General features: G+C 36.7%; 1 protein-coding gene across 1 annotated transcript in view; it reads left to right on the plus strand.

Annotated features, from left to right (window-relative positions):
* Positions 1-15,109, plus strand: part of LOC105380255 (A disintegrin and metalloproteinase with thrombospondin motifs 16) — an 81,242-nt gene that overhangs the window by 14,639 nt on the left and 51,494 nt on the right. The window contains exon 2 of the mRNA XM_048627901.1: positions 13,692-13,764. Coding sequence (XP_048483858.1) covers positions 13,692-13,764 — 73 coding nt within the window. The remainder of the gene's footprint in view (positions 1-13,691; positions 13,765-15,109) is intronic.

Below are 15,109 nucleotides of genomic sequence, written 5' to 3' on the forward strand. Positions count from 1 at the left end.
CCACCCTATAAGACAGGTTGCGATGGAGAGTCACTGTGGGTGGACGCCCTCTGCCCGATCCAGGGGACATAGGATACTAAGTCAAGTAAGTCAAGATAGGTGTTATCTCGAGTCTCGACAAAACTATTCTCTATTAAAACGTCGAAATCTGCCGTCTACCTCTATTCTCTCATATTCGTTATACCTCGTGTGGTTTTGACGAGAGTCTGGAGCGCGCTTAAGGGTGCTTACATAGAGAATCGGGTTCTCTGTATCTACCTGTACCGGTAACCTGAATATGCGAAAGCGCTCACAGAGATTTAAAAATCCGGAAAATGCTCCGTGAGTGAGCGCTTTTGCATAACCAGGTTACCGGTACAGGTAGACACAGGGAACCCGATTCTCTATGTAAGCACCCTAAGTATGTACTTTGGTTTCTGTCTAGATCACCTGGATGAGCGCAATCCTTAATGAGTTAATTAAATCTCAGCCCCAAACCGCACAATTACCTTTCAGGTCAGATGGAACACTTTCGCACCGGCCGGCGTGTTGAAACAGCTAGCGGAACGACAGACACACAGACAGACAGACAATGTTGTAAATATTCATGAACTGTTACACTGTACAATGGTATAGTGTTGTGTGGACGAGATTAGGCGTCAATTGTGATTGGTTTGGTGTATTGTAGACTATTATTGTTATTGGTAAAGTTTGATGAGGACTTGAAATATAAATTTATTATTATGTATGCCGGTTTTATAGCTGAGAGCTTTCTTAATTTAGGTCGTAGATAATGTTACCTTGAGTGTTCTTAGACATATTTTATCAAAATCATATATTCATATAATAATTTTAATGTTGAATGACGGAGTTTTTTTTTGTTACTTAGATTAAATAACGATATATTTACATGAACTTCGGAGCTTTTTAAGTACGACTTAATAACGAATTTCTTAAGCTTATCTTTAAGTTTATTTGAATGACAGAAAGTGACCATGTTAGAAAGTAGGTAACTGTGTCTGTTACTCTTTCACGCCAAAACTACTGAACGGATTTGAATGAAATTTGGTATAAATATGGTCTAGACCCTGAGAAATAACATAAGTACTTTTTATCCCGGAATTCCCACGGGAAAACTTTTTAAGGCGAAGCGAAGCTCGCGGGAACAGCTACATTTCATAAAAATCGTTTTCGGAGCTACGTGTATCCGTTCACAGACAGGCTAATAAAATGTACAAAAATCAAATTTAAATCTAGGTAAGTATACATTTTTATTGCTAGTCGATCCGAGACGAGGTCACCAAATAAAATAAATAGTACATTGACCATTACATTTACCTAATGTATGTAACCTAGGTACATAATCGTGCGCAGCGACAGTAAATTAGGTTATAAATAAACTAAATGAGCATGATGTAGGCGTAACATTAGGATCGTTAGGTTTATATATACAATCAATTTGTATAGGTATTAGTAGTAGGTACCTAGGTAGGTACATTTATAGACGTGGTGCATCAAAAAGCAAAAGCTCATAGTGATAGACTCATACTCTTGACAAACAACAAATAATTGTAAATGTTTACGTTTAATATTACTTACTGAATAAAATCATTATTTTATTCAATGTAAAATTTATTCTCTGGGCATAGAATCATAGAATCAGAATGCAATCTATTTTATTATTTTCTACTCTACATGTGCTGTGGACAATAAAGGCCATATAACTGTTCGCAAGCTACCTATAAACATGTACTTAGTTAAAAACTATTTAATATACGCCTTAAACCCAGGCGTGGCTGGCAAACCAGTTTCTCCCAAGTAAGATCTAAAAGATCTACAAACTAGACCCAGTAGTCCCCCTATATACAATCATGGCAGATCGATGTAGTTATGTATATTTGTGCTGCATAGAATTTCTCCAACAAACTGGTTCTAAGGCATTGCCTTGCCATTTCCATTGTATGGTTCAATGAATCATGGAATAAAATAAAATAAAGGATTCGCTGTTTTGGCTTGGTAAAAGTGAGAGATTTTAAACTGAGAAGTTACTTTATATTACTCTTGTTACTCATTATAGTCGTCGAAATATGTATAATATGCCCGTTTGGACAGCAACACAAATTTGCTATTTACTCTGGATTTACTTGATGAAATACATAAAATGACACAAAATCTGGCGTATTATTTAACGGCCAAAAGAAAAAAGAACTTTTGAAGCCCCAAAAGTTACTTATTGTTTAGATTTTTTATGATTTAGATTTGACACCAGCTGTCATCCCATACATTTTGGAGCTGTCCAAACGGGCTTATTATATTTGGACGACTTTACGTATACATTATGAGCAGTAGAATTTTCATATAAGTACCTACTTATTAAGTATCTAAGGAGTTACTTATTTATGTGAACAATAATTATTGTGAGTTTAGCAGGTTTTAAGATAAATACCTCGGTACCTAGTTACAATATACATAAGTACTATAGCTATATTATTGTGCTTTAGCTATTTAAGCAATACCACTATAGTCCCGCAAATAAACATGTCATTTCATTTTATTTACGGGTCTCCTTCATTTGTCTGCCAAAATGTGAATAAAATGTACCTAGTTATCTAATCCCCACTTTTATGTCATTTTGAACTTGACCTTTAGCAAAAAAATAAGGCAAAATAAATGCATTTTATTATCTATTCGATACTTATTTGTCACATGTTCACATTTGAGGATCTACTTATTATGTAATTATGGAACGTGAGAACATAAAAAATACGTCCTACATGAATACCTATACAAGGTGCTGCAAAAGTCCTATAAGTACCTACCTATGCCGAAAGGGGGTGACTCAGACAGGGGGACATCTTAAAGAAAAGTTTTTAAAATCAATTGAAAATTGGGTACAATTTAAATCATCACCAAAAAAATATATTGTACGCTAATACATTGCACCAAAAAAAATAATTTATTAAATCAACTCCAAAATCGAAACCCCAAAAAAAAACGTTTACGTTCCAAAATAAATAAACAAGCCTCCAAATAATTGCAAGTTTACAATAGAAAATCTTTTTCGTCGCCAAAACGGATAAATCACCAAATTATGCTATACTAAAATATAAACATTGACACCAAAACTGAGTGTTCAATTTTTTTTTAATTCACCAAATTATCCTACCCAAAAACAATATAAAATATAGTATAAAGGTAATCGATTTACCTGTTAATTTTAATATGTAGGCATTTGCGGCTTTAAGAGTGGTGCGGCATGAATTTTGAATTTGCGCGATGCTTGTGGACGCAATGTATTGATGTCTAGTACATCGACCTCAATACATCGCGGCAAATTCACCCCTTCTGGACAAGGTCAAATTTGAGCGGCGCCATCCCCCCGCGCCCGCATACTCATATATATACATTTACCTATCATCATCATGATCATCAGCCAATAATCATCCACTGCTGCATTTCCTAGATTATTACCTTATTGTACTGAATATTGTGTATTTTACGGATGTGTACTGTTTGTGTTCCTAATAAATAAAAACTAAAACTAAAACTGCTGGACATAGGCCTCTCCCAAGGAGCGCCACAACACTCGGTCCTCGGCCTTCCTCATCCAACCACAACCCGCCTAAGGTCGTCAGTCCAGCGGGCAGGAGGGCGTCCCACGCTGCGTTTGCCTGTTCGAGGTCTCCACTCGAGAACTCGTCTACCCCAACAGTTATCGGTTCTTCGACAGATATGACCAGCCCACTGCCATTTCAGCTTGCAAATTTTGACAGCTATGTCAATAATCTTAGTCCTCTGACAGATAACCTCATTTCTGATACGATCCATCAGAGAAACCCCAAGCACCAAGCACTTAACTATAATTAATTGTATTTCAATTCCTTATTTCTATAGAATTTATTGGTAGGTACATGGAAAAATTCAAACCCTCGGCCACACGAATGGGAGTCGAGATGGCGTAACGGATAGATTTTACTAGGCACATACTAATGATTTAATTAATTCATAAAGCAATTTAACAAGTGACTTGGGATAAGCTATTTATTATTTGGTATAAACTTAATTTTTAATATTTACTTTTACTTTTTTTGGTTAGAAAGGATTATTAAAATGATACTGATAAAAGAATATATTGCTTACATCTATATAGCGATGATATACTTTATTTGGTTTGAAATAAATTTTAATCGTGTCAATATAGTTTTACAGTATGCAGTAAAAAATAATTTGGTTCATTTCAAACATATTTTGGGAAGCATGATTTGGTGATGATTTATCCGTTTTTGTGCATAAGTACTTATTATGGTTTCAAATAAATATCATCACAATTATGTACTCAGGAACCCTTTCGGAACTCTTACAACATCATATTAGCAAAACCAATCTAAATGCAATTGGAATTGCTTGGGAAGTGAATAGACAATTGCTAATACTTTCGTAATAATATGTAAAGAAACTGCTACTAACAATAATTTCTTAATAGTCCCAGTGCAATACGTATTTGATTCCATTGATCTTTTCTAGTTGTTAATTTCAAGCTTATTGACATGTATGGGAAAGGCCTTGATACACTTATAGAGTTCGACCACGCTACCATAACAAAACGGGTATAAAATGGGAGATAGTACCTTTTTGTTTTCTTTAATTGGTAGCCCATAAGGTGTCTGACTGACTGCCCAGCAGAGGGAAAACAAAATAGACTTTTTATAAAAAGTGTAAACTTATAACTGGACAGTTGAATATTGTGTGTATAAATAATTATTAATTATATTGTGAAAAACTAGCGTCACGACGTGATCATAATCATCCTGGCCTAGAATAGAGTTATTGTGATGGATATAATTTTTATAATATGTTTAACCTTTATTTAAGTAGGTACTTTTAGTTATTTTTATTAAATACAATGACTGTTGTTCAAGAGTAAATTACAATGTAGTTATAGTTAGGTCTGCAGTTACCTCTAGATGATATTGTCAGGTTTATGAAGAACCATAAAATTTTGAATAATTCTCTAAATTTCATAATCACGACAATATTATGCCTTGTTTCTGTATTGTTAAAATTAAAATGAAGTTAGTAGGTGTAGCTATATTTTTTACTCACCGATTTTGTAAAGAAGGGTATAGTAGGTAAGTACCTATCTGACAAAATTTATTTCCGTAGAAATGTTGAACTCTATAAAACTTAGTAGGTCACGTGACTGACGTTACCTTTTACTAGAGGATGTGGTTTATTTTCACCAATTACCAAAAGTCGTAGAACCATAATTTCCCGGAATAACCTCTCAAATTCAAATTCAAATTCAAATTCAAATGGTTTAATCGACGTAAAATTTTACAATTATTTGTCGATAGTCATCTACCACCATTTCACAAAGGCCCCGTCATTGAGAAGGAAAGAAATGGCGAAAGAAACTCCTCGAGCATCTTTTCAACTTTTTCCTTATAATCTATTACAATTTTTACTTATATCTAGTGCCTACAATTTTACTTAAGTACCTATATCCATTTCATTTTTTCAATAGCCTTAGCTGAGGTGGACAAGACCACGCGTTTTTGTCGTTTAAATAATCATTTATACTATAGTAAGCTTTACTACATAATGTAGCTTTAACATAATTCTTAAATTTTTGCTCAGTAAGGTTTATTGCTTCATTTGATAATTTATTATAAAAACGTATACAGTTCCCCATGAATGATGTGTTTGTTTTCGAAAGTCTGAGTGTGGGGAAAAGCAACCTATTTTTGTTTCTGGTCTCAATACCGTGAGTGGCTCCTACTTTACTAAATGAATTTAAGTTTTTACGAACATACATAATATTTTCATAGATATATTGGCATGGAACAGTTAGTATACCTATTTCCTTAAACGTATCTCTTAATGAAATTCTAGACCCTAATACATATATGGCTCGAATTGCTCGTTTTTGCAGAACAAAGATTTGATTAATGTCAGCCGCTCGTCCCCACAATAGAATTCCGTAAGACATAACACTATGAAAATAACTAAAATACACAAGCCTGGCTGTATCTACATCTGTTAACTGTCTAATGGTTCTAACCGCATAAGCTGCAGAACTCAATCTACCGGCTATCCTCTCAATATGGGGTCCCCATTGCAACTTTGAGTCAATTGTAATACCCAGGAATACCGTTTCATTTACTAACTCTAGCTTATCGTTATTCAATGTCAAATATGTCTCTACTTGTCTTACATTAGGCAAAGTGAATTTAATACATTTTGTTTTCTTGGAGTTAAGAGCTAAATTATTTACAGTGAACCAATTAGCAACTATGGAAAGAGTACTGTTTGCATTGTCAAAATTGACTTCTTGTCGCTTCAACTTAAATATAAGTGAAGTATCATCAGCAAACAGTACTATCTCACATAATTTATCTACCAAAAACGGTAAATCGTTAACATATACAAGAAACAAGAATGGTCCTAGAATCGAGCCTTGGGGAACACCCATACTGACAGGACAGCCAGCCGAACGCACTCCATTTATGTCAACTAGTTGAGTTCTGTTGCTCAAGTATGATTCCAATAATGTAAGAGCTTTGCCAGTTAGCCCATAATATTTAAGTTTCATAAGTAGAGTGGCATGATCCACACAATCAAATGCTTTCGATAGATCGCAAAATACACCCACAGCATCAAGACGCTCCTCCCAAGCACTAAATATGTGTTTGACCAACGCGACACCAGCGTCAGTTGTAGATCGACCTTTGGTGAAACCGAACTGTTGGTTATGGAGAAGGCCGTGAATACTAAAGTGAGAAAGCATTTGATGTAGCATAATTTTTTCAAATATTTTACTCAGTACTGGCAAAACTGATACAGGCCTAAAATTATTGGGATCATTTTTCTCACCAGATTTAAAAAGCGGTATTAGTTTACTAAGTTTCATCAAATCGGGGAATACACCGACCTCAATGCATCTGTTAAAAAGATTAGCCAAGTGGGGTGCTAGGATATCAATAACATGACTAATAACTTTAACGGACATGCCTCATAAATCTTCTGTCATTTTTAAATTTAATTCTTTATAAGTGCTAATTATAGTCTGTGTATTTATACCATGAAATTGAAAGTCGAGATCGCAAGGCGGTGCATTCCCTCTTAGCAAACGTTCAGCTTCAGCGCAAAATGAATCAAGGTTCTCAGTTGTAGCTATCGGTATACTACGGAAAAAATCTTCAAAGACGGAAGCCACTTCTTCACTAGATGAAACAATTTTATCATTAATTTTAAGTTCAAAATTTAAATCACGTGGTTTATTCTTCCCGGTTTCAGTATTAATGATATTCCATACGGTTTTAATCTTGTTATTAGAGTTTTTAATCTTTCTATTTATATAATCTTATTTAGCTTGGTGGCAAACGGCTTTGAATATCTTTGTATATTTCTTTACATAATCTCTAAAGTTATCGTCATGAGTAAATGTACGCTGTTCATAGAGATCATATAATTTACGTCTGCTCTTATAAATTCCCGATGTTGCCCAGTCATTAAGACTTAGTTTACAATTAACATCTACTTCTTTCTTAGTGAACACGTTTTCAAATTCTTGAGACAAACCTTGAAATATTTCCTTAAAGGCATCATTGGGATTTCTTTCAGAGCTTCTACAGTAGCCAAGTTTACTGTTCAATCGAGATTTAAACTTATCAATTCTGTATGATGTTACTGGTCTGAACTTGAAAGTGGCTGACTTACGTTCAAAAGTACAAGGAAACGTAATAATTTGCCCACTGTGGTCGGATGGTAAACAATTGATTACAGAATGATTAGTAAAATCACAATTACAGTAAATATTGTCAATACAAGTGGCTGAGGTGGGAGTAATTCTGGTAGGTTCCAGGAAGACATTACTTAAATTATATGACTTGAACAAATTAATTATACAACATTTCATAGAAGTCTCAACTAATAAATCAATATTAAAATCTCCCACCACGACCATTTGTTTTGAGCTCTTAGATAAGATGGTAAGACTATCCTCCATCACTTTCTCAAATACTTTATAGTCAGAAGAGGGGGGCCTGTACACGCTTAAAATTATATACTTGTCCATCTCAACACAAGCTAGTTCAGCTATTCTTTCGACCGATAATTTTACAATATCTTTCCTATCCTTACATTTTAAATTTTTCTTTACAAATATTAATGATCCTCCTTTGTCTAACGATTTCCTATTAAATGAGCTAATAACATTGTAATTTTTTACATTAAAATTCATGTCATCATTTTTAAGGTGATGCTCAGTAATACAAATTATGTCTATGTCGTATTGTTCTAAAAATAACTCTAGCATTAGAAGTTTGCGAGAAAGCCCCTGAATGTTCTGGTGTACAACTCTCAGTTGCTCATCTCTTGTCGTGCATGGCAGTTTAAATTTACATTAGTATTACTACTAACTATCGTATCAGTTGGTCCTACTTCTGTTATACTACTTATAACAGGGTCATAAATATTGTAAGCTAACAATTTAGCTATCTGTCGCTTATAAAACTTAGGTACAAATAATGTACTCTTGGTCAAAATAAAATTGTGAATAAATTTATTTGTATCGAAATACATCATCTGTTCCCTATGACCAAATGTCATGTTAAATATCAACATATTTAACTCATGTATCTGAGTGTTCTGCTTATGAGACCGTGAAGCGGAATAGGGAAAAGCACAGATTATCGTTTTCTTGATTTCCATGGTAGAAAGGGCGTCATAGCATCTTATTAAGTCATTTTCTGTCACATCTAAGCTGTTTCCAATTAACAATACTAATGTAGTGTTTGCACTGTATTGTCCTGACAAAATTCTATCTACAATTTGGTTATAAGAAGCCCCTGGCATACATATATTAATGACTTTTTGTTTAAGATAGTCATTTAACATGTGACCCATTTTGCTACCTAGCTTATCTGAGAAGACAATTGTCTCATAAGGAGCTTCTCGAAGCAGGCAGGTACTCGGTGTTGAAGACAGGGCAATCTCGGACCGGTCGCACGGTGACGGGCTGCTCGTCGGGACGGCTGGCTCGTCGTTGCAGACTGTAGTAGCTGGCTCGTCGTTGCAGGCTGTACCAGCTGGCTCGTTCACATGAAGAGCGCAGGCTGGCGGCAGTTGAGTGTCAGTTAGTAGGACACTACTCGTCGCGACGGCGGGCTCGTTGTTGCAGGTTGTAGTAGGTGGCTGAATCTCATCAGGGGGGCAGGCAGATGGCAGCTGATGTAGCTGAGTGGCAGTTGGTAGGACACTGTCTGCTGGATGCTGGTGCTGTTCAGGTGAAGCACTCTGGTTGAACCCCGAAAGAGGTGCCGACATCTGGGGACTGGTGGTTTTATCCCCAGAGTATGGCGTGCGGGTACTATTTAGGGCAGACTCTAAGTTGACCAGTCTGCGCTGCAACATTGCCATGTTCATCTCGTAGTAGCTGTTGCATTCCGAAAGGTCCTGCCTATGGACTAAAATATCCTTCTCATACTTATGGACCAGTAGTACTAGAATAGAATACTTAACAAAGAATAGAAGGCTTGGTATACTTAACATTTTTGCAACATCCTGTATATAAACAAATACAATTTTAATAATATAGGTATTAGATCTCTTTCTCTCTCTCTCTCTCTCAGCCTACTATAGTCCACTGTTGGACATAGGCCTTTCCAAACGATCGCCACCCCAAACGGTCACCCGCCATCTGCATCCCGCGGCTTCCCGCTACCTTCCGCAGATCATCAGTCCAACGGATTGGGGGCGACCGATACGCCATTTGTATTAGATACCAACAGCTTATTATCCCATCTACGATCGCAGTCGGATGTAGGCACATTAGCACGTAACATAAAGCGGAACAAAAAATGCAGATTTTTCTTCAACCAGCTGTGTAGTTGGTGATCAAGAACAATACACGTAATTCTCGCATTTCAAATTTACTGACGCGTCACAAGGCTGTTGGATAATATTAGAGACAAATTATTGTGTTGTACAGGCGCTGACACAAGTGTGCACATTTTGAAAGAAAAAAGAAGATTGCTAAAGAATTCACAGAGTGGTGGCCAAGAACTGGCAAACGAGGAATAGGCAGACCGATGGTCTGATGACATTGTTAAGGTGGCCGGTAGACACTGGACTAGACTCGCACAGGACCGGAAGAGATGGCGTGATAGGGAAGAGGCTTATACCCAGCAGTGGGCAGATACGGGCTGATAATGATGATGATGATGATAGATGATTGTTATGAAAAATTTGTGACGCAAAAATGCTTAGAGGCGGGAGAAATACCTTTACGAAAAACCATTATTTTATACGATCCTCGCGGGGACACCTAATCTTGACCTTACCTAAGACTTTTTAAATTTGTTCTGAGTTAGAGAGGGACAAAACGGTTCAATAGCTAAGACGTCCTGTAACTTTTCTATGTATAAGGGGGTTAGCGTTAAATAAATAAGCAATCACTTGTGCTATTGACTGTACAGGGTACACAGCTGCCTGTATAATACTTAATATATTATCTTATCATGATTCCTTTACACGTCTCATACGTTCATTTTAATTACTAATTACGCGAATCCGCTTAAACAAAGCCTTTTCAGTTGTATATTTCCGGTTCATTTGAACATATTACGCTATAAAATTATTAAATACTTATAATAGGGACCGATAAACCGTTAACGTTGTATCGTGAAATTATCTAATAAGACAAAGTCAAAAGTCAAAGTCAAATGTTTTTATTCATCGTATAAATATAAAATTTTCTGATGAACGTAATTTTTTACAATCTTCTCTCCGTTTGGATAAGGAGCTCTTTCTGTCTTAGGAGAAGAACGGAGGCAAGAAACACCTGAGCCATCTTTTCAAAAAGACACCCACACAGACATTAATAAAGACCGGATGTCTTTTAGAAGTTTAGTCCGGAAAGAGCTTCCGGAAACCGTACAGTGTGTGGGAATTGCCTTAAGTAGGTATAGATATCCGGAATTCATATTTTTGTGAAATTTGAGTAAAAATACCTAGGAATACTTTGTAACATAAAAATAATGATAGGTATATTATGGTGTAGTGTGATGAGTGTGACGAAAAGCGAAGTTTCGGAGCACCCATCTAGTTCGTATATTGTTAATCTAAGGTACACGCACTACTTAATTAGGTACTTATACGGTATACATAACTCAATACCATACGCTATTACAGACACCTATGTACTTTACAATGAGCGTAGAACAACGAAATGATAAAACATAACCTAGTTCCCAGAATATGAAAATATTTATCAATTGAACCGCGAGCCACGGCGAAATCTAGTTCAGACCATAGACAATTACTAGGAACGTAGGAATGCAGTTTAGAATTCTAGACTTGAATTTTAAGTGGCTGTTTTGGTAAGTATATCAAATTTTGGTAAGCTTGAACATTGAGGGGCATAATGTCTGTTATTAAGTATTTATTTTGTTCATCAAAGACCGGTTCCTATAATATGTACCTACCTAGGTCAATTACATATCCTACAACTGATGCCATTAAATATTTGGACAAACTTGATAGAAATTTAGCTAATTTCCAACTTCAAAGGCAGGTATCATTACCTACTGACCACCATCTATCGAATTCGAACTCACCACACCATACTATCAAAATAAACAATACCTGCGCCTCATACCAAATTCAGATAAGAATCAACAAGTTTTCGGCAATGGCCGAGTAGCCATCAGATACAGGGTGCACCTTGGAACAGAACAATCGCCCTGGGCCAAGGTCAAGTTCTCCTTATTTGATTGTTAATTCAAAACGGAAATATTTGCTTTACCCGGCACATCCTGCCTTGCTTGCTTATTGCTATTATACTCGGAGTTTAACTTCATCTCCATCCATCATCATTGGCCAATCTTAAGAAAAATTAAATACTTATTCTTTCTATTGGACGTACAATTATTTGTCGATTTTCAAATTTCTCGATATAAACATGTTAACAAGAAGAACTATAAAATAATACTGTCGTCGCCATCATCCAACCATAGTTATTCACAGTATGGCATAATGAAATGAAATATTAGTATCAGAATAAGGTACCTAAAGCCGAATTATATTTCATGTTTTTTTACGATTACATTGGATAATGGCGTAATCCGCCAACCACAAACTTTCATTTGTTTTGCTTGACCGTTAGGTACAATTCCAAATTCAACTCAAGTATTCAAGAGCAACAGCAGAACGCAGCGATTACCATTAGGTACCTACTTTCGCTCTCTACATCTACTTCCGACAAGTTTCTGAAATACCACATTTAAAGTTAATCATTGCTATAATAAGTTAACCAAACAGTGGTGCGATAAGGATCTTCAGCAGTTTAGTTAAATCTGAAGTCAGGTATATAAATAGCCGATGCATCGAGCCCAGAAATTGCTTTTGGGGTCTAGATGTTCCTATTAAGTACATAATAATATTAATAATCTACTGTGGGGTATCGTTGAAAAGATCTTTTAAATATTTTAGTTGTGCTCAAACCATTTTACAATAAGTGATTGGTTTACGAAATATTAAGCTTCAAATTTTTTTTTAATTGTTTGACTCAATTGTGTTCCTATGCTGGCTAAAAGCCAACCTTTTCCAAAAAATATGAAAAATTCACGGATGTAGTACATTTAACGAAATTAAAAGGAAAACTATCTCAGATAAGTAGACTAGTAGTTAACTGCTTCGGTAGGTAATAATAAATAATTCACAAAAGGAAAGTACATAATGAGGTAAAAGTAAAATATGTACTAACATAGATGATTTGACAGTTTTAGGTGAACTTAACCAAGCTCAGAACTTAAATTGCGACAGCAGCAATCACCACCGTAAATGCAGTGGCCTTGTTAAATTGCAATCATAATTATGATTATAAAGGTTTACTCTCTTATAAAATACCTTTTATAGCCCACTTGCTTTTCCAGTGTGCTTTGCATTATTTATTGGCAGAAGATTAAGGAAACCTGCGATGCCAGAATCTATACGTGTGAAATAAATATTAGGGTATAAGTATGCCAAATGGGGGTGACTCAGATGGTCATTATGACAAGTTTTGCTATAGCTATACGTAAGTACATCTATTAAAGTCTAGTAACTAGACTACTAACATAACTGAGTTCCCTCTTTCGGCATGTAATACCTATCACTTTTGCAACATCTAGTATAGCCGAATACACCGTTGATCATACCATACCCACCATAGAACAACGCCAAAGCACCCTTACCCCTTTGTCGGGAAAGGATTAAAAATACTATTAAGAATAGCGCATTCATAATTAAATTAAATTTTAATTCACAAGATATAACCCCATAATGTGAAGCTCGATCTACAATTTCGATAAAGGAAATTAAGGAGCGTAATTAAAAATCAAAATACAAAACACATAACCGATTAGTCGAGAAGGCGTGAGAAACTCCATCTCGCTGCCAGCGCCATTGTCAAAAATAATGTCGAGGTTCGTACTTATAATTTACCTAAAGAACATAAGACTATTGTGTTAACAACCAATAATTAGATATGCGCAGATAAAATTATAAATTGTCTGAAAGATTCCACATTATGCAATGAAACTTATGAGGTATTCCACAAAATATAAAGTTAGGGTAAATATGGCATTAACATTTCCATAATTATTAGCAACAACCTGTATACTATAATTAAGCTTTGTCATTTTTCTAACGTGTTTTTTCTTTGGTTGCAGGAGCACTCTAATCGAGTTTTGGAGCATTTGACTGATGCAGAAAAGTTATTTCTGTTTGGAGCTATCGACAAAAGTGAGCATAAAATACTTAATTACCTATAAATACCTACTACATAATAAGTAGTCATTATTCGTTTTTATATTTAAACAAACCCATGCGCCGTTAAACGCTGACAAATGTCGGTAAGGTTCCTCTTCCTAACCCTGTCGGAATAACAAGTATACTAATCTTCTTCTTCTTTCGTGTCAGTGAAATGCGATTTTTTATATTTGTCCAGACCAAAAAGAAGCAACTTTGATAGCATTCTGGTTGGCCTGGAGTAAGTCTTCCCGTGTGCAGGTGGAAGGGCACAGGGGACAGGAGAGTAAATGCTCCATAGTCTGGGGGGCGGTACCACAGTCGCATAGGTTGGTACCAACGGTATAGCCCCACTTACAGAGATTGTCCTTGCAGCAGCCTACCTCTGCTCGCAACCGATTTAGAGTCTTCCAGATGTGCCAGGGAAGACTGTTACCGGGAGCAAGTTTTTCCTCAAGAGGTAGGAAAGGATCCTGGGGCTGCTTTTCCTCCCAGAGCCTTAGCCTTGCGTTTTGTGGGTTTTCATCCGTTAAGGACACCTCACTATTTAGAAACGCTTTGCGGTTCTTAAGGCGGGAAGGTGCGGCAGGTGGGGCAGGCATATTCGGCAGCTGAGAAGCAGAGTGCTAAGCTACTTGTTCGTAGAACTTGCGGAGAGGCGCCCCAGCTGGTAGACGTAAGCCGTCGCAGAAGGTTGTTTCGGGAGCTGACTTTCTTCTTGGTGATTTGGCAGTGAGTTTTGTACGTGAGGGATCTATCCAGGGTCACTCCGAGGTATTTTGGTGACGAGCAGTGCTGGATTTTTACCCCTTCCCATGTTATGTCCAGCTCTCGATTTGCCTGGTGGTTGCGTAGGTGGAAAGCACATGACTGAGTTTTTGATGGGTTTGGCCTCAAAGCGTTTTGACTGTAGTAGTCACCCAGCTTCCGCAAAGCTGCAGTCAACGTGCCTTCCACTTCTTCGAACGTAGCTGCCTGCGATGCCAGTGCAAGGTCGTCAGCGTAGAGGAATCGAGCTGTTCCTGCATCGCGGGGCTGGTCGTTGGTATATATGTTAAAAAGAGTTGGCGCCAACACACTTCCCTGAGGCAATCCATTTCTCTGAGAGCGCCATCTACTTTTTTCCGAGTTAATGCAAACTTGGAAACGGCGGTTGTGGAGCATCTCACTTAAAAGTTTGACGAAGTTGTTATCGTTAGTGAGTGCACCGACCTTCACCAGTAGTCTCTTTATATTGACTGTGTCATAGGCGGCTGATAGGTCGACAAACACCACACCAGTCACCTTTCCAGTTTCAAAACCATCCTCAATGGATTGAGTCAAATTTAAGGTCTGACTG

The sequence above is a fragment of the Plutella xylostella genome, chromosome 19, assembly GCF_932276165.1.
Source record: "Plutella xylostella chromosome 19, ilPluXylo3.1, whole genome shotgun sequence".
In the NCBI taxonomy this organism is placed as follows: domain Eukaryota; kingdom Metazoa; phylum Arthropoda; class Insecta; order Lepidoptera; family Plutellidae; genus Plutella; species Plutella xylostella.